Source organism: Electrona antarctica, assembly GCF_951216825.1.
Source record: "Electrona antarctica genome assembly, chromosome: 15".
Taxonomy (NCBI): domain Eukaryota; kingdom Metazoa; phylum Chordata; class Actinopteri; order Myctophiformes; family Myctophidae; genus Electrona; species Electrona antarctica.
The window spans coordinates 21976261-21994523 of record NC_136796.1 but is presented as its reverse complement, the minus strand read 5'-3'; the positions used below and the strand labels follow the sequence as shown (position 1 = coordinate 21994523).

Genomic DNA, 18263 nt, shown 5'->3' with positions numbered 1-18263 from the left:
TTTGGCTATTCAAAAATAGCAGACATACAAGCTCATAGTGCCACTTTGTGCCGTGCTACAAGTTGCACATCTGAAATTTTTGAAAAATCGTGAAAATATGTGCTCACCTTTGAATATTCTTTTAAAGCATTTTACTAAAATATTTGCTTCTGGGGTTCCCTGGAACAAAATATGTTGAGATGGACGTCCATGGCCAAATACAGTGCATATGATTTTGAGGGTCCTTGACATGAAAAGGTTTGAGCAACACTGATATAGAAATATACATTTAGACATTTTGTAGAATCGGCCTCAGGTCTTAATGGGTTAAATGCAGGTTAAAATTACAGATTTTAAAGTCTTCAATTATGCACCAATTAGAGTCTGTTATCGTCTTGGGGATGCTAATGGCTCCTATGGCCTTAATTTCTCCAACCTTTCGAAGATATAGCCGGTATAGTATATCCCATTGAAATTCCTCTGGGCAACTGAGCTGTGTAGGTGAGTTGATGGATAAATAAATGAATAAATCATAGAAACAATGCCTAAGCTAACAACTGTCAATGTGTCCCCTGCTTCTCTGTGACCCAAGAGAAAAAGTGCGTGCGTACGTTCGTGGTTGTGTGTGAGTGCGTTCGTGCTTGCGTGTGTGTTTGTGCGTGCAGTAATTGCGTGCATGCAGTGCTTGCGTGTGTGCATGTATGGTATCACTGTTGAACTTTGAAGCAGGGTAGTTGCAGGGTAGGAGTAAACATTCACTGGGATGGAAAAAAATATATATATGGACCAGCAACTGCTGAATTCAGCAGAATGTCAACTTTTTTTTGCTGGCAATGATGCAATGCACAGGTGGAGGTGTTGATGGGTTCCCGCTTTCTCCATGACAAGAGCTGATTAGCTCTACATCGGCTGCTGTTAACGTTAGTTGTTTCTCCACAATAGCAACAAGTCCCTGACTAATGAGACAAAGTGCCGTCAGGTCCCCGGGCCCTAAGGTGGAGCAGAAGGGGGCCACGGGGAAGGGGATAGTCGCACGGTATTCGCACAATCAGGTGTGAAACCCAATCGTACCAAAACAGAACAGTATTTTACCAGCAGTCAATGTCTGGCTGCTATTTCTATAGTACTATGTCACTACATAATGTTATGTCATTGACCTAAAATGGGAGTTATATCAACAAGGATAGGATGATTGAAAAAGGTTATTTCTGTATAAATACATAACTTTGGACAGGTGGAACCGTGGAATACTTTAGTTAAACTTGCAGAGTGACGCATTACTTTACCTGGGTTACATCTTCTGTCCTTGAATTTTGACATGAAAGAATAATTGACTTTTATTAGCCCACCGCTGTGTATTTGTGTGTGTGAATGCTATACACCAGTGGTTTCAACCTATTTCATATCAAGGCCCATTATTTATTCGACATTTGAGCCACAGACCACCATTTGATGTGATTTTCCTCTCAGAAATATTTTGTTATCGATGGATAAGATTTGTTCACAATTCCATTCTGTATTGCATCTCTAATCGTGTATGCTTCTTAATTAATTCATGCAGCTGTTTAACAAACATTGAACTCTTGAGAGTTCACTCTTGCGAGTTCACTCTCAAGAGTCAAAGATCTAATGGTCCATTTGGTTATCAACTTTTCCATCATTTAGCTGGGGACCACCTGGAACCCCCTCAAGGACCACTGGTTGACAACCGCTGCTATAACACCTGTGTGTGTGTGTGTGTGTGTGTGTGTGTGTGTGTGTGTGTGTGTGTGTGTGTGTGTGTGTGTGTGTGTGTGTGTGTGTGTGTGTGTGTGTCCTGTTCCAGAGCCCTACAGCCCAGCGGTGTGGGTGATGATGTTCGTCATGTGCCTGTCGGTGGTGGCCGTCACCGTCTTCATCTTCGAGTTCTTCAGCCCCGTGGGATACAACCGCAGCCTGCAGAGTGCCAAGAGTAAGATGGAGCCAAGAAACTCACTACGCATGTCGGAACACCACCAGCAGCGCATCCGTCAACACTGTCTCACTCCCCAAAAGGCATATTGTGACTTAGTGACCGAACATCAACATGTGCCTTGACTTCCGGAAGTCCAATTCTCAGCGTTTTTTTGGTGATCCGTCAGAAATCGGTTAAAACGTTGGACACGCACCGTCTCAGGCGGACTTGAGCCATGGGAGGCACCGCCGAGCGAGTTTAGGCGAGCGAGTCGCTGTGGCGAGCGTTGCGAAGTCCACTTTGAGCCGACTCGGCGCCATCCGAGTTATGTCCAGATATAGGCACAGAATCATCCGAAAGTCATATTGTGTCTTTATTTTTGCCTCCCCTTCAAGGCACATGTTCACGTTCGGTCAAAATTGTCCCAAAAGCTCAAAATATTCCTTTTTGTCTGTGAGACAGCGTTGCGTCTGTCTGTCAGCACCACACAACTGTCAGTCCTCGTTTCAACACACCTGTCAGTCTGCCATGTCACGTCACCTAACACGTCTAATATTATATTACAGTCTCTCGATGCCTTGCATTCCTTATTTTGATGCATTTTCATCCAACTGTCAGCTTTCATCTTTCACTTACTTGGAGTGAATCCAACACTTTTTTCTATAACTTTGCGCACACACTCTCACGCGCACGCACTCTCACGCGCACGCACTCTCACGCGCACGCACGTGCACACGCACGCACGCACACACACTTAATACAGGCCAGCTGTCAGTCTTGCCATGGCTATGTGTGCAGATGATGTGCTTGGGGGTGGGGGGTTAAGGGGTGTAAAAATTGTCTTAGGTTTCAGATGAAATTATGCAAATCGTGCCCACCCACATGTTAAACTAAGCGACGTGAGTCGTGACCCGCTCTACCCACATCAATCAAGATGTCGCTGAGAAGAAGTCGTTTTGAGTTATGAGCGCAGTGGGAACGAGGGGATTGTGTGAGCGTTGGAACGAGGCCCTGTGCCCCCACGTCAATCAACTAACTTACTGTACTGTAGCGTAGCGCCACTAGCAGTGATCCATTTCACACACTGATACTCCACTCTTACTGTACTGTAGCACAGTAGCAGTTGTTCCCAATGTGGGGTCTGGGGACCCCTAGGGGTTCCAGCTAAATGATAGTTTGGAACCAAATGGACCCTTATGGGTCTGTAACTCAGAGTGTATGGTTCCATTTTTGGTCCATTTGGTCCACTCTCACAGTTAAATTAACATTGATTTTACAATATAAATGGGGGTCTCAGAGATAGAAATGCCATTAAATGGGGGTCTGTAATGCATGTCAAACTGGGGGTCCTTGAAATGTCATGGTTGAGAATCACTGCCTTAAAAATCTTCTATTATGGAGGTCCCTGGCATATCTTTTCAAATGGGAGTCTGCGGGCTAATTAGTGTCAATGTGGGGGTCGTAGACATGAAAACGTTTGGGAACCACTGCTGTACTGTAGCGTAGCGCCACTAGCAGTGGTCCGTTTCACACACTGACACTCCACTCTTACTGTACTGTACCGTAGCCGAGAGTAGCACCACTAGCAGTGGTCCGTTTCACACACTGACACTCCACTCTTACTGTACTGTACCGTAGCCGAGCGTAGCACCACTAGCAGTGGTCCGTTTCACACACTGACACTCCACTCTTACTGTACTGTACCGTAGCCGAGAGTAGCACCACTAGCAGAGGTCTGTGTCACACACTGACACTCCACTCACGCTACATATCGTCGCTGTCGGCGCAGAAAACTTGTATCTCCGTATTCCATCTTTTGATCTTTGTTTTGTTTTTAATGTCGTCTTTGATACTACGTATGTAACGAAAACAGCATATCTAAAAAGCTCACAATGTGTCGTGGTGCAATGTGTTAATTGTTGTGAGCTTGTGCTGTAGATGTTCAGTTTATTAATTGTTTTGCTGCTTTTGAAAGATGATTGATGATTGATTGATTTTCTTTATTTAAGCGTCATGCTTCCAAGGAAGCCCAGCCCAATTGGACTTATATGACACTTTTACTTTCATTTATAAATAGATAGACAATGACAATGAATCGACATGATAGTTCACAAACAATGATCAAATGAATAACCATCTAAAAACAGAAACAGAAAATACAGAAAGATTTGAAATTTTTACCCGAAGGTGACGAAATGGCAGCTAGCTCTGAGTGGCGGTGGGGTTGCAGGACGACAGGGCGAAGCGTGACATTGATTGGCCATGACAGACAGACACACACTCTTTGATTTTGATTATTCATGTATTCCTTGTGCCAATCTGGAGAAGCATAACACTTGATTAGCCATGACAGCTGGGAACACTCCCTCTTCAATTATTAGTATTCATTTATTTCTTGTGTGAAATGTTGACAATAGAATAGCCTAATAAACTGGAACTTCTTGTTTATTAACCAGTTTTTTAACAGGGTAACATGCATTCTTGTTAGAAAAAAATAAAAGACTGGAAAAAGTACTCTCATTTTTACTTAAGTAAAAGTAAAAGTTTGGTATTCTGAATTGACGAGTAAAAGTACAAAAGTATTGGTATATGAAAATGTACTAAAAATGTAAAAAGTAGGCTACGCATTATGCAGAAATGTCCCATTTAAAAAAAATCTAAATGTTTAAACATTTCATAAGCCTGAAGCCTGATTAATGCATATTATTCTGGTTAATGCATATTATGTTGTAATAATTTTGTAGTAATACAAATAGTAACTAGTAACTAACATAATTGTAGTGGAGCAAAAGTACAATAATATTTGCCTTGATGTAGTGGAGTAGAAGTACACATATTGAATATCGGAAATACTCCAGTAAAGTAAAAAAAATAAAACATAATAATAATAATAATAATAATAATAATACTTGTGAATCTCTCCAGCAGGACATAATGGAGGCGGATATGCACAGCAAAAACTCTTTAAAGCGGACGCTTTTCTTGTCCTCTGTGTGTCAGTCAAACCAACTCTTCTCACAGCCACTGCTTAGTCTGTCAATTACAGAAGTGGTCGCGACAGGGGGGGAATGCATGCAAAGCTCAAATTATGCAAATCAACCCTGGCCACGTGTCTTCAAATGGGTTGAACATGACTTGGGACGTTAAAAAGCCTATCCCATGTCACATATTAGTGCACTGGCTTGCATAGATACTGGCGCAATGCCGCGATGGCGTGTTGTGTGTACATCATTAATAGATTATTGTGTGAACCAACCCCTCCCGCTAACTCAGATCAGCTAACACACAGGGAAGCTGTCAGAACCTTCCTAAAACATCCGTTACACCACTCCACACGTCTCGACCTAACTCAATTTACAATTTACAATTTAGGCATTTAGCAGACGCTCTTAATCCAGAGCGATTTACATTAAGCAAGAACAAAAAAGGTTGGTTGCTTTGAATGCCAGCATCAGAGTTTTGTATTCTGTGCGGGCAGAGACCGGGAGCCAATGGAGGGAGCGGAGAAGGGGGGAGACATGTGAGAATTTTGGCTGGTTGAAGACCAAGCGAGCTGCAGCATTTTGGATCAGTTGGAGAGGCTTAAGTGCACATGCCGGTAGGCCAGTAAGGAGGGAGTTACAATAGTCAAGTTTTGACAAGACTGTTGTCTGGATTAGGAGCTGGGCTGACTCCTGGATGAGGAACAGTCTAATTCGTCGTATGTTATAGAGTGTGAACCTACAGGATCGAGTGACAGCTGTGATGTGTGTTTTGAACGAGAGCTGACGGTCCAGGACAACACCAAGGTTCCTTGCTGTTGGGACAGACGTTACCAGGGCGTTGTCTACAGAAATAGTTAGCTCCCGCATAGGGCAGGACTTTGCTGGGAAGAAGAGAAGCTCAGTCTTGTCTGGGTTCAGCTTGAGGTGGTTGGAAGACATCCACTGTGAGATGTCAGCCAGGCATGCAGTGATGCGCTCTTCCACCTGAGTGGCATAGGGGGGGAAGGATAGAAACAGTTGTGTGTCATCGACATAGCAGTGATAGGATATATTGTGAGCAGAGATGATAGTGCCAAGGGATTTAGAGTACAGTGAGAAAAGGAGGAGACCAAGTACAGATCCCTGTGGGACCCCAGTTTGGAGGGTTCGGGGGGATGACAGCAAACCTTTCCAAGAAACCTGGTAGGTCCGGTTGGTGAGGTAGGAGGAGAACCACTTTAGTGCCGTCCCACCGATGCCTAGATCAGCTAGGGTGTCTAGGAGCAGCTGGTGGTTCACTGTGTCAAATGCTGCTGATAGGTCTAGAAGAATCAGGACTCCCCTTTCTGGTTTCCAAACTGTGGAAGCAAACTCCCTCATTTCAGTTACAACTGCAGACTCACTCCCAATGTTCCGTAATATGAAACCTCACCTCTTCAGACTCCACTTTAGCCCGAAGCACATGTCCTAGCCTTGACGACCATGCGGTCTTATGTAAACGTCAAAATGTAATTTAGATAGCATGTTATTTAGACAGATTCTAGGTTGATTTGTTGACCTGGCTATAGTTTGTATAGTTTCAACATACATATTCTCTATTTTTATGATATCGTAATGTTTAGACTGATGATTACTGAGGCACTACACGGTCTCCATGGAAGCCATTGCTCTCGCAATAATAAAAAGAAAAATACAAAATGTGAAATATTGTTTGAAAAAGAGAAGAAAGGAAAAAAAACCTGCCTATGATGATGGTTACTGGTTACAAGTGTCCGCAGCCCTCCTATGAGACCCAGGCAGATTAGGAAAAAAAAGTAGCATTTTATCAGAATTAGTGAGGACCAATTATATAAATTGTAAATTGTATCGGGGTGTAAATTCTCTATCCTCTCTCACCTGTCCTACCAGAGACCGGTGGCTCAAAGTTCACCATAGGGAAGTCCATCTGGCTGCTGTGGGCGCTGGTCTTCAACAACTCCGTTCCTGTGGAGAATCCCAGAGGAACCACCAGCAAGATCATGGTAAACCTCAGATATTTGCAGATCTGACATTTGGATTTATATACGGTAACAATTCATCACAATTCTCATATCCCACCATGTACCTATACTAGGTACATGTATCATACTAAGCAATATTTTGGGAGGGACTAATCATCATTTAAAAATAAACAAATACAAATGTTCTACTTTAAAATATTTATACATGCATATACCGGTATACATTTTTGATAGAATATTCGCCAAATGTGAAACTTTGTGGTTGATCTCACAACAGAACAAAACAAACAAACAAACAAACAAACAAACAAAACAAAAAGCCCCATGAAGAAATTGTGTTTGCTGACCATGTTTTCCGAACTATGACGTGACCATGTTCAGATGTGTAAGATTGTCTATGACCTTTTCAATTGCTGTTGCTGCAGTCGTTCTGGATGTGGGGGAAACGGGTGAAGAGTCAGATCTTCTGTTGTCTGGAGGTGAAGGGGTCCAGTTGGTGAAATCAACCAAAAGTCCCAATTCCACCTTTCTAAGAGCCTTTCCAAACCAATCATCACAAGTGATCAATAGGTGCTGCACAAGGCCTAATGAAAGGCCAAGAGTCACTTATTTTTAGGTTTCTCCTGAAGAATGAAAGAAAAACTAAAACAAATAACTTTTAGTTCCCTTTATGATAGAGATATAGTAGGAATTCTGAGAGGCAGAAAGATATGCCACTAAAAGTTCCATTGACACAAGACTTGATTCTGCCAATGAGGCGGGTTCTGCCAATACTTTTCAATGGGAATGCAGTGGTTTTTTTTTTGTGTGAATCTCTAGGTCGTCCTCAGACGAGCCCTCCATCGTCGCTTCCAGTCATCCCAGTTCTCCATACATCTGGCCAGCTCGTGCTTTGCGCTCCTGCGTCTTTCTTGAGTACATGTACATCCACATAAGTCATGGGACGTCCTCATGACCGGCACCCCACAGCACTAGTTTGCTGGCTGGTAGCTATTGATGTCTTTGGCAGTGTCTTGCTAGTCTCATTCTCCTGGCTGCTATTTTCTGGCTCACCCTTGGCATTCCATCATACAGATTATTTTTGGTAAAATGTGTACTCTTGCAGATGTAGAGTGCTGCACGCGGCATTCTGGTGTAGCACTCATCTAGAGACTTCTGCCGGGTTGGCTTCAGGGTGCAGCATCACTGTGTATAGGAGAACAGATTCTACCGATACATAGAAGAAGCTGAGTTTGGTTTGACGGGGAAGGTTGGAGTTCTATTGGCCATGCTGTTCACGGCCCTCTATGCAAGTGTCTTCCTGACCCATGAGCCCAGGTACTTGAAGTCCTTGACTTCCTTGAGAGCAGTGCCTCCTGTTGTTGTCAGTAGTGGATGTTCCGAAGGGATGTTATAGGTGATAACTAACGTTCAGCCGGAGGCCAACCTTGGCAGTTGGCACACTCAGACTCCACTCTGTTCAGGAGCTCCTGCATGAGCTTGTTCCACGTAATCGGGGAGCAGGCTGATGTCGTCTGTGTAGTCCAGGTCTGTCAGGACTACTGTGGGGTGTTGTCACGACCTCCTTGGTGTTAAGAGTGAGGCCAAGATCCAGCTCCCGTCCATTGATAGCCTTCCTTAACGCATAGTCCAGGACTATGGCGAACGAAGATGAATTGGGCTAGGGTGTCCCCTTGCAATACCCCAGCCAAGATGTTAAACTCCTCACTGTTGTCATCTGGGGTCACCACCTTGGCCCTTGTTACGGCATACATGATCTCTAGTGTAAATTGGGAGGGACACCGCATGCAGCAACCCATTGAAAACCATTGGCAGAATCTGCCGCATAGACAAAATTAAAGTCCCCAACCTATTACACATGTGCCCTATATTGCTTGTGAGCTGTTTTTTGTTCAGTTATCCAGTCAGGTCAAAATCTCCAGCTAATAGTAAGATTGGATTGCATTGGATTGCATTGCAATTTGATATATTGAATGAGGATTAGCATAGTCCCAGTAGTGCATCATTTACAGTGCCATACACATTGCGGGAAAATAAACGATACAATCAATCATTAAAATAAGGTTGTCCTTGGGCCAAGACAAAGACCAAATTCTCCTCACTAATTTTATGTGCAAATTCTCCTCACTAATTTTATGTGCACAGCATAAAGCTTGCAATCCAAAACAAGTGCATGTTTGAACCACAGCAAAGATGGCAGTAAGAAGAAAAAAAAGGGTATGAGAACACCAATATATTATTTACGACTAATGGAATTACTTAAGTGACCTTTGGGCGTTTGGCCCCTTCCTACATGATAACCCCCTGTACGCACCAACACCCCCCCTGCACGCACAGACACCGTTGGGCTTCCTGCCAGCTGTACCCAATCACCTTTGAGTCTGTGTGTGTGTGGGTGTGCTTCCTTGTTCATATGGGCCACTTTACTTCTTTGTGAATATCACTTTGACTGTGTGTGTGTGTGTGTGTGTGTGTGTGTGTGTGTGTGTGTGTGTGTGTGTGTGTGTGTGTGTGTGTGTGTGTGTGTGTGTGTGTGTGTGTGTGTGTGTGTGTGTGTGTGTGTGCGCGTGCGTGCGTGCGTAATGCATAATGTAGTATTATTTGTGAAAAGCAGAAGTCATTAGAGAATGTAGGTAATAGTTTGAATGACTGACTTATAGGGTAGAGAGATCGCAGTATAAACAAAGTTGTCATTTATTCCCTGCTAGCGGTATGTCCCACTGTCAACATTAGTGGTGAAAAGTAACTAAGTACATTTACTTAAAGGGAAACTTCACCCTTTTTGCCAAAAAATATATGTTAATGACGTTTAGAAGTATTTTAGATTTTAGCAGTGAGCCCAGTGTCTCTGATGTCATGGACACTGGGCTCACTTACTTCCTGGACTACATGTTGTCTCAGTAAGACAGCCCTCCCCCTATCCACAAGGAGGAGCAGTGCACCAAAGCATTATGGGAATTGTAGTACCACATATTACACACATAAAGACCCCCAGGAAAGCGTTCTAAATCTTCTAAACGTCATTAACATATATATTGTTTTGCAAAAAGGGTGAAGTGTCCCTTTAAGTACTGTACTTGTGCAGTTTTGAGGTATTTCATTTACTTTACTGTATTTCAAAATGTCAGTACATTCTACATTCAGAGGCAAAAAAAATACTTTTACTCCACTATAATTAGATTTGGATTGTTATTACAAAACATGCATTAACCACTTCAGCCATATACATTTCGGACAATAGCCGATCTATGCATTATGAGCTTGTAGATCTGCCGTTCAAAAGATTTTTTGGAAAACTTGTGAAATGGGGAATTCTGCATAATGAGTACTTTAAGTACATTTTGAATTCCAGACTTTTACTTGTAGTATGTAGTATTTCTATTTCAGCAGTAATACTTTTACAAAATAATGTGAGTACTTTTTCCACCACTAGTCAACATTGCTCAATGTCTCATCTTAATTTGTGTCCTGTGTGTGTGTGTGCGTGTGCGTGCGTGTGTGTGTGCGTGTGCGCGCGTGCGTGCGTGCGTGTGTGTGTGCCTGCGTGCCTGCATGCGTTCTTTCAGGTGCTGGTGTGGGCCTTTTTCGCTGTCATCTTCCTGGCATCCTACACGGCCAACCTGGCTGCCTTCATGATCCAGGAGGAATACATAGACACTGTGTCAGGGCTGTCGGACAAAAAGGTACTGCTGGGATGGATGGAGGGATGGAGGGATGGATGGATAGATGGATGGATGGATGGATGGATGGATGGAGGGATGGATGGACGGACGGACGGACGGATAGACGGATGGATGGATGGATGGATGGATGGATGGATGGATGGATGGATGGATGGAGGGATGGATGGATGGATGGCACGGACGGACGGACGGACGGACGGACGGACGGACGGATGGATGGACGGACGGACAGACGGATGGACGGACGGATGGAGGGATGGATGGACGGATGGATGGATGGACGGACGGACGGACGGACGGACGGATGGATGGATGGATGGAGGGATGGATGGATGGACGGATGGATGGAGGGATGGATGGACGGGTGGATGGAGGGATGGATGGACGGGTGGATGGAGGGATGGATGGACGGGTGGATGGATGGATGGATGGATGGACGGACGGACGGACGGGCGGACGGACGGGCAGACGGACGGACGGATGGATGGATGGATGGATGGACGGACGGGTGGGTGGATGGGTGGATGGACGGACCGACGGACCGACGGACGGACCGACGGATGCATGGACGGATGGGTAGATGGATGGATGGATGGGCGGACGGACGGATGGATGGATGGATGGATGGGTGGGTGGGTGGATGGATGGGTGGGCAGGCGGGCGGGCGGGCGGATGGATGGATGGGTGGATAGGTGGGCGGATGGATGTGTGGGTGGGCGGATGGATGGCTGGGTGGGAAAATGGATGGATGGATGGATGAATGAATTTAGCAAACTAATACTATGACGAGAAAATGTTTTGTCTACTACCTTTTTTCACTGACGAAAACTAAATGAAAACTATGATGACTGAAACTAGGGCAGTTTCGTCAACAAATAAAAACTAGATTAAAATGTTGCGGCTAGTGAAGAAAAGATCCAGTAGAACTAAACTACAAATCTACAAGCTCACAACAAGCTCACAACAAGCTATTTTCAGCATGCAACCAAGTAAGTTTAAAATCAGGCATGTTGATGCCATCAAGGCCCACCAAAATACATTTGTGTCAACAAAATCAAACTGCAGATTTAGAAATCTACAGTGGATTATAAAATAGATAAAGATAAAGAAAATGGAAGGGAAATAAGAAAAGAAAAAGACTTTAAGAATTAGGTGCTGGGTGAGTTGGATATAGGATCAACACTAGTGTAAACACAACACAACACAAGTCCCATTATTGTCTCCACCAGGCCGAAGGCCTGGGGAGAGAGTATGTTTTGCACTCCGTGTGTCCGTCCGTCCGTCTGTGAACAGCTAATCTCCGGCACCGTTAACCCGGTCGATGCCAAATTTTGCACACACACTCCCTGGATGCCAACGATGAAACTCTGCCCCAAAATTTCCAGAGCGGCCTGTTATAGCGCCACCAGGAGGCCGCTTTGTGCAGAACAAGTTTTTGGACAGTACACCTACATATTTTGTCCAAACATCACGCAAATTGGTACACAGTCTCTCTAGAGCCATTCAACGAAATGGGTCTTTCAGATTTCTCAGACAGGAGTGCTCAGTTTCAAACAAAATGCTGCAAATCATGAACACATCTTGTGATTTCCGTGAAATTGTGCACGCACATTCCCACAAGGCAGAGGAAGAAATGCCACATGAACATTTTCTACTCAGTTTCATGGTGGCGCTATAACTGGCCGAAAAGTGTTTTTACCTCTAACTGCACGGATCTGTGGATAACTTTGTATGCCAACTCCCTAGAGGCCAAGGAAAAACCTTTGCCTGGAATTTTTCACATCTGCTCTTTATAGCGCCACCTGGAGGCCGACATATGTAAAACACATTTTCTAATATTACTCCTTCAGATTTTATCCAAATTTCACGCAAATCGGTACACATGCTCTCCATAGTCATGTGATCAAAACGGGTTTGTTTGATTTCTCATAATCCACCCTCATTGGCTACGATTGGCTTCTAAACTTTTCAGGAGTAGCCCGCTTTGTACCCGTTTTGTACAAATCGCCACAACTACTCGACGCAGCATCCGATTGTGGTGAAATTGTGCATGCATATTCACACTAGGCTTTGGAATTAATGCCACTTGACAGTTTTCAAATCAGCCTCATGGTGGCGCTACAACAGGCCAAGCCGCGTCACACATACACACACACACAGACGTTTATATTGCTCCTAAACATTTTGCCAAACATCACACACACACACACTCCTATCCTCCTGGTGGAGACCTGTGCCCAGAAGGGCACTTTTTCTAGTTATTATTATTATTATTATTATTATTATTATTATTATTATTATTATTATTATTATTATGATGTTTAATCAACAGAAAGCAAGGACATGTTGGTGTATGCGTGACACAAGCTGCACACTTCAAAGTTTAACAAGGGAATATGGTAAAACTTGGCTAGCTGATTATTATTAGCGGATTATTATTACTACAAAATGCTAACAAGGTTCCAGCTGATATTTTTCTCAGTTCCTCAGTGAAAAAGTTAAAAGAACCACTGCTCATCTGCTGAAAAAGACTTAAGTGAGGTGCTGGAGTCACAAAGAGATAATGAAAAATATATAAAGGGAAGCTCCGCACACTCAGATCTGTGCACAATCCTTCTTCAGGCATCTTCATGCCTGATTATATTATATTTTATATATATTATATTATATATTGTATTTTTCTCAGTTACTCAGTGCAAATTCAAGAACAGAACGTACAATGTCAAATAAGCTGGTTCGAAATGTTAGCCCCTAAAGTGAAGACTGGCTGTTCTAGTGTGAAGCAACCGAAATTGGTGCTGTGTTGATTTTCCTCATTTCTACTGAAGAATCTATTGAACCTGAGGAGAGCTGATTATGAAGTCATTCGACAAACAAATCATGCTGTGTGAAGCATGTTTTTACTTAATCAATGTTGACTATAGTTTCTGGTTGATGGGAGGTTGTGAGTACGCTGTGTAATCTGCTTGTGAATGAATTCAAGTGCAACATTTTTGAAGAAGATAAATGCGGTGCAGTTTAGTATGATGGCCCAGATGATGTAAGCCTGTAAGGGAAGCCCATAGATGCTTTGAACACCCTTTAAGTCTATGTGTGGGCTTTACAAATATTGAACCGTGCAATGAAAAGTATTAAACAGCGCTTGTGACTTAACCTCCTATAACTCCATTGGAGGTGAACTGTCATTATACCACAGGTCGTTTCGAGGAAGCAATCTGATTGGTTGAAACATCCTTCTAGGCGTGGATCAAACAAGCACCACTCCACACCTAATCAAAACAAAGAATCCAGCTGCTCTGTTTTCCCAGAGTCGGTGGCTAGGCTAGCTAGTTTCTTGGGACATTTGTGGTCGTGGTGACTACATCTGTCATTAAAAAAATATGTTTTTTCAGCGATTTTCTTAGTTTTAAAGGTAACTGTTGTATAATTGCAATATTACACTTGAGGGTGTGGTTTAACGTGATTATTGCCACTTCAGTGATGCTTGCGGAACTTGACTACGTCTTGTTCCTGACCGCATCACTGTCGTGGCAATAATCACGTTAAACCACACCCTCTCGTGTAATATTGCTTAATTCAAACCATTCATCTCCAATTTATATGTACAAGTAATGCAGATGTGATCCCCGGACCACCGGTTGAAAACCTCTGCATTAGGGATGTTGTTTGGGACAAAGCGGATGGACAGACCGACGTTTCCATCACCACCAGTGGGGCTAAAAATAATAATAACTTTATCAAGAAAGAATGGGAAGGTTAACTTGTCCTTGGAGGGAACGCTTGAGAAGTTTCCTTTCAATTTATATGAAGTAGAGCGGTGCCCGTTGGAGCCTCTACAGCGGTGCCCGTTGCGCACTGGTCTGCTTGGAACGATGCAAGTTGGAAATGCATGCCCCACCCAGATATTATGTCTGTGACCCTTTTATGCCCATATATGGAGTTCTTTGTCAGGCATAACCAAATATGCAGACGTCAGAATGATGTCAGAACAGGCCAGCTCCATATATGGACACTGGGCATGGGCCCAGCTGTCCAGAGCCCGGGCACGCTTCTGGACAACCGGGGGTCCGACCAACTCGACACCGGGCACTGCACTCCCTGTGGGGGTGTGGAACGCGTGTGTCGAATTTCAAGTCGGTGGTGCAAACGGTGCACCCCTCTCTCTCTCCATCTCCCCATAGCCTTTACTGTCTCTTCTCTTCGTTAAATGGTGTCAGTATAGACCCAGCAGCAGAGCCTGTTTGACTGGTGAATTGACACTGCAACAACTCATCACTTATCCTCCCCTTACTGCCACTTCTCTTCTTAAAACAAATCCTTTCCTTGACAAATAATCTGCCTCAGAGTGCACCACTCCTCATAACACAGCAGCATAACACAGCCTTGCTCCCTCTTTGCCTTGTCTCCAGTAGAAGGTCTTTGTATTCTTTCTTTTCGGTGTTGATTTTGACAGCAAATTTTGATTTAGTTTTTAGTCATAGTCTTTTGAATAAAATTCCATTTAGTTTTAGTCATATTTTAGTCATCTGAAATGTTTGCGTTTTAGTCGACAAAATATCATGTGATTTTAGTCGACTAAATCTACACTTGATTTTGTCGTCAAAAAAGTTAAATATTTTGGCGATGGCTTGATGGCGTCGTAATAGAAGATTTTACACTTGGTTGCATGCACAACAGTGCACAACAGTTAATTTTCTGCATGCAACCAAGTGTAAAATACACCCGAGAGCGCAACCAAACAGAAAATGACTTGTCTTTTAGTTCTACTCCATCTCTTCTCCACTAGTCCCTCCCTAACATAACATGCACGCACGCGCGCACGCACACCAGGCCAGCCTATGTTAATTTTGTCTCTGTCAGGTGGAAACCTCATGTGTCCTGTAACTTTTCAGGATTCTAATTGAAAAGCATCAAAAGTAGCAGATCCACAAGGTCGCTTCGCGCCACGCTTCAAGCTTCAAGCAACTCTCTCTCTCTCTCTCTCTCTCTGTCTCTCTCTCTCTCTCTCTCTCTCTCTCTCTCTCTGTCTCTCTCTCTCTCGCCCCATGCAGTTCCAGCAGCCTACGGAGCAGTACCCGCCGCTGCGCTTCGGGACAGTGCCAAACGGCAGCACCGAGGAGAACATCCGCTCCAACTATCCCAAGATGCACCAGTTCATGATACGCAATAACCAGAAGGGTGTTGAAGAGGCCATCGACAACCTGAAGACTGGGTGAGGAGGGGAGGAGAGAACAAACGGATATCTCCGTCTTTTCAAACCCATCTGTTGACTGCCCAGAATGGAGATCTCAGTCTTTTAATTGCTTTATATTTGTTTGATATCGGCAAGCGACACACTACAGTCTGTAAGTGTCTAATGAACAACATTCAAAACCGGAAGTCGTTGGTCGGTCGGCAAAATGATTCCCCCTCCATTATAATGGACGGGAGGCCAATCTGAATCTAAATCACAGATTACGATTCTAATCAAAACACGTGTTTTTGACGGCCCATCATGGTCCCGTCGCTAGTCGCGGTAAAATAATTCATGCCTCGTCGGCGATCGCCCCGCAAATGTTTTGGTTATCCATTTGCCGTTAGTCTATATAGGCTATCACTAACTGCCGCCGGATCCAGCGGCAGCGGGGACTTTTATTTTGAAGACTCCAAAATGTACCCCAAAATCAACCAAATAGCTTTAGGCTAAAGCTAATGTGGCGATCGTAATATTGTAACCGCGAGGCAGCAACGACTGAGTAATGAGCCACTAACCTCAGTCTGAGCCTCAATTCCGGGAAAAAAAGACCGGCACCAGCGCAGCAGTGTTACCTATAGCGACGGGGGGCTGCTAGACGGTAGATGCGAGACCATTCTGAATCAATAAAAACCAAGAACACGTGAAACATGTCAACGGCAGCGAGCGCCATTGGGAAAAAACACAGTAAAAGAGTTAATGGGACTCTCTCGTCCGCTCTTTCGCTTGTAAACCATAATTGCTCACTTTTACCCCCACAGGCCACAAACTGAAAACAGCAGGCGCGCCAAGAACGATGTCACTTTAACACTGACACTAAAACAAGCAGATTTGTATTTCCTTTATCTCTCTCTCTCTCTCTCTCTCTCTCTCTCTCTCTCTCTCTCTCTCTCTATCTCTCTCGTTTCCACTTTAATTCCAATGTCCCTCGACATGGTGCGTCAATTAGCAGATGTTGTTTACCTGCTTGCAACCTGTTGGCACATATGACGAGCACTTTGCCTTAGAGGAGCTCGGCTAACCGCCGTTGTGCTTCCCAAAAACATCAAGATCACGTTTAGCCAAAATAAAAACTGTACAAATAAAGTGCAAGAGAAAAACATCCTTTTTAATAATGCATGCTATAGCAACAACAACCGCATGCGCTCGCGCACGTGTGTGTGTGCGTGCGTGCATGCGTGCATGCGTGCATGAAAGCAGCACACTGCGCACATTGCCTTTCGGGTATCGCCTCACGTCATCCTATCCCACACACAGTTTATTATGCACTCATGTCATCAGCAAAGTATGCCGTGAAAACACTTACACTTACTAGAGAGAGAGAGAGAGTAGTATTGATACTTTTCCTCAAGTAAAACATTGGAGTACTTTTTCCACGACTGATGACACCGGGGCAGGGAGAACAATGAAAATGGAGAGGAGGAGTGAGAGAGGAAGCGGTTGGTACATAGAGCTATAATATATTTAGAGGACGGATTGAGGAGCGATAGCCCCGCCCCCCACTATTCACTTCAATGGAAGTTGCTCAGTGGCGTTTTGAAGCCATAGAAGAACGAGAAAGTTTTCCGAGTAGTACCCCTTGAGCGTGGATATGATTGGTTGGCTCCTATCATATAGTACCCCTCGCACTGTTCTTGTTGTACCTCTACGTCACGTTTCATTCATAATTGTAACCTGGGCCCAGCCATGAACTGCAGTACCACTTTTGACCAGTAGGGAGACGGCTTCAACGTGGATGAGTGAGAGAGGAAGCGGTTGGTAGGGAGAGAAAGAGGGAGCAGAAAGAGTAGAATGATGGAGATAATGAAAGGAGGAAGAAGATGAAAGGATGGGAGGGAAGGGAGCCATTGAGGGGAAGTGAGGAAGTCGTTGTGGTGTCGATGCAGATGAGTTGGCAAAAGCTTAATGGGGCAAGTGAACATGCTGTACATGAGCACCGTACGCATGCACGCATGCACGCACGCACGCACGCACGCACGCACGCACGCACGCACGCACGCACGCACGCTATTACTGAGAATCTGTGTACATAGCACTAAGTTGTATTTGATGTTGCAATTTGTCTATCTATATTATCTGTCAGGAAAGGGAGCTAATGGTAAAACATATGGATTGCAGGTTTAATTTCACTCAGAGTGCTCACAGCAAGTGTCCACGCAAATAAGTTTACAGCATTTCTTACTGGGGTGTAAGAAATGCTGTAAGTGCACGCTAGTCGCTACTGCCTACCACCATCTCTCTCTCTCTCTCTCTCTCTCTCTCTCTCTCTCTCTCTCTCTCTCTCTCTCTCTCTCTCCGGGTACCTCGTGAAAATCCTACTCAATAGTGCTGAATTGCTTCACAGAATCTGATTTAGCTTGCCCAAAATCTCTGTCTGTGTGTCCATCCAACTGTATTTCACGCATATCTCGAGAACCGTCTGACCTACAACCAGAGGGAGTGCTGTGTCCAGCGCTGAGTCGAAGAGATGGG

At 44.2% G+C, this 18263-nt stretch overlaps 1 protein-coding gene across 1 annotated transcript in view; it reads left to right on the top strand.

Moving 5' to 3' along the window:
- grin2da (glutamate receptor, ionotropic, N-methyl D-aspartate 2D, a) overlaps positions 1–18263 on the top strand; it is a 237271-nt gene that overhangs the window by 188184 nt on the left and 30824 nt on the right. Inside the window, exons 10-13 of the mRNA XM_079522009.1 lie at positions 1805–1930; positions 6784–6896; positions 10442–10558; positions 15610–15770. Of these exons, the coding sequence (XP_079378135.1) occupies positions 1805–1930; positions 6784–6896; positions 10442–10558; positions 15610–15770 (517 nt within the window). The remainder of the gene's footprint in view (positions 1–1804; positions 1931–6783; positions 6897–10441; positions 10559–15609; positions 15771–18263) is intronic.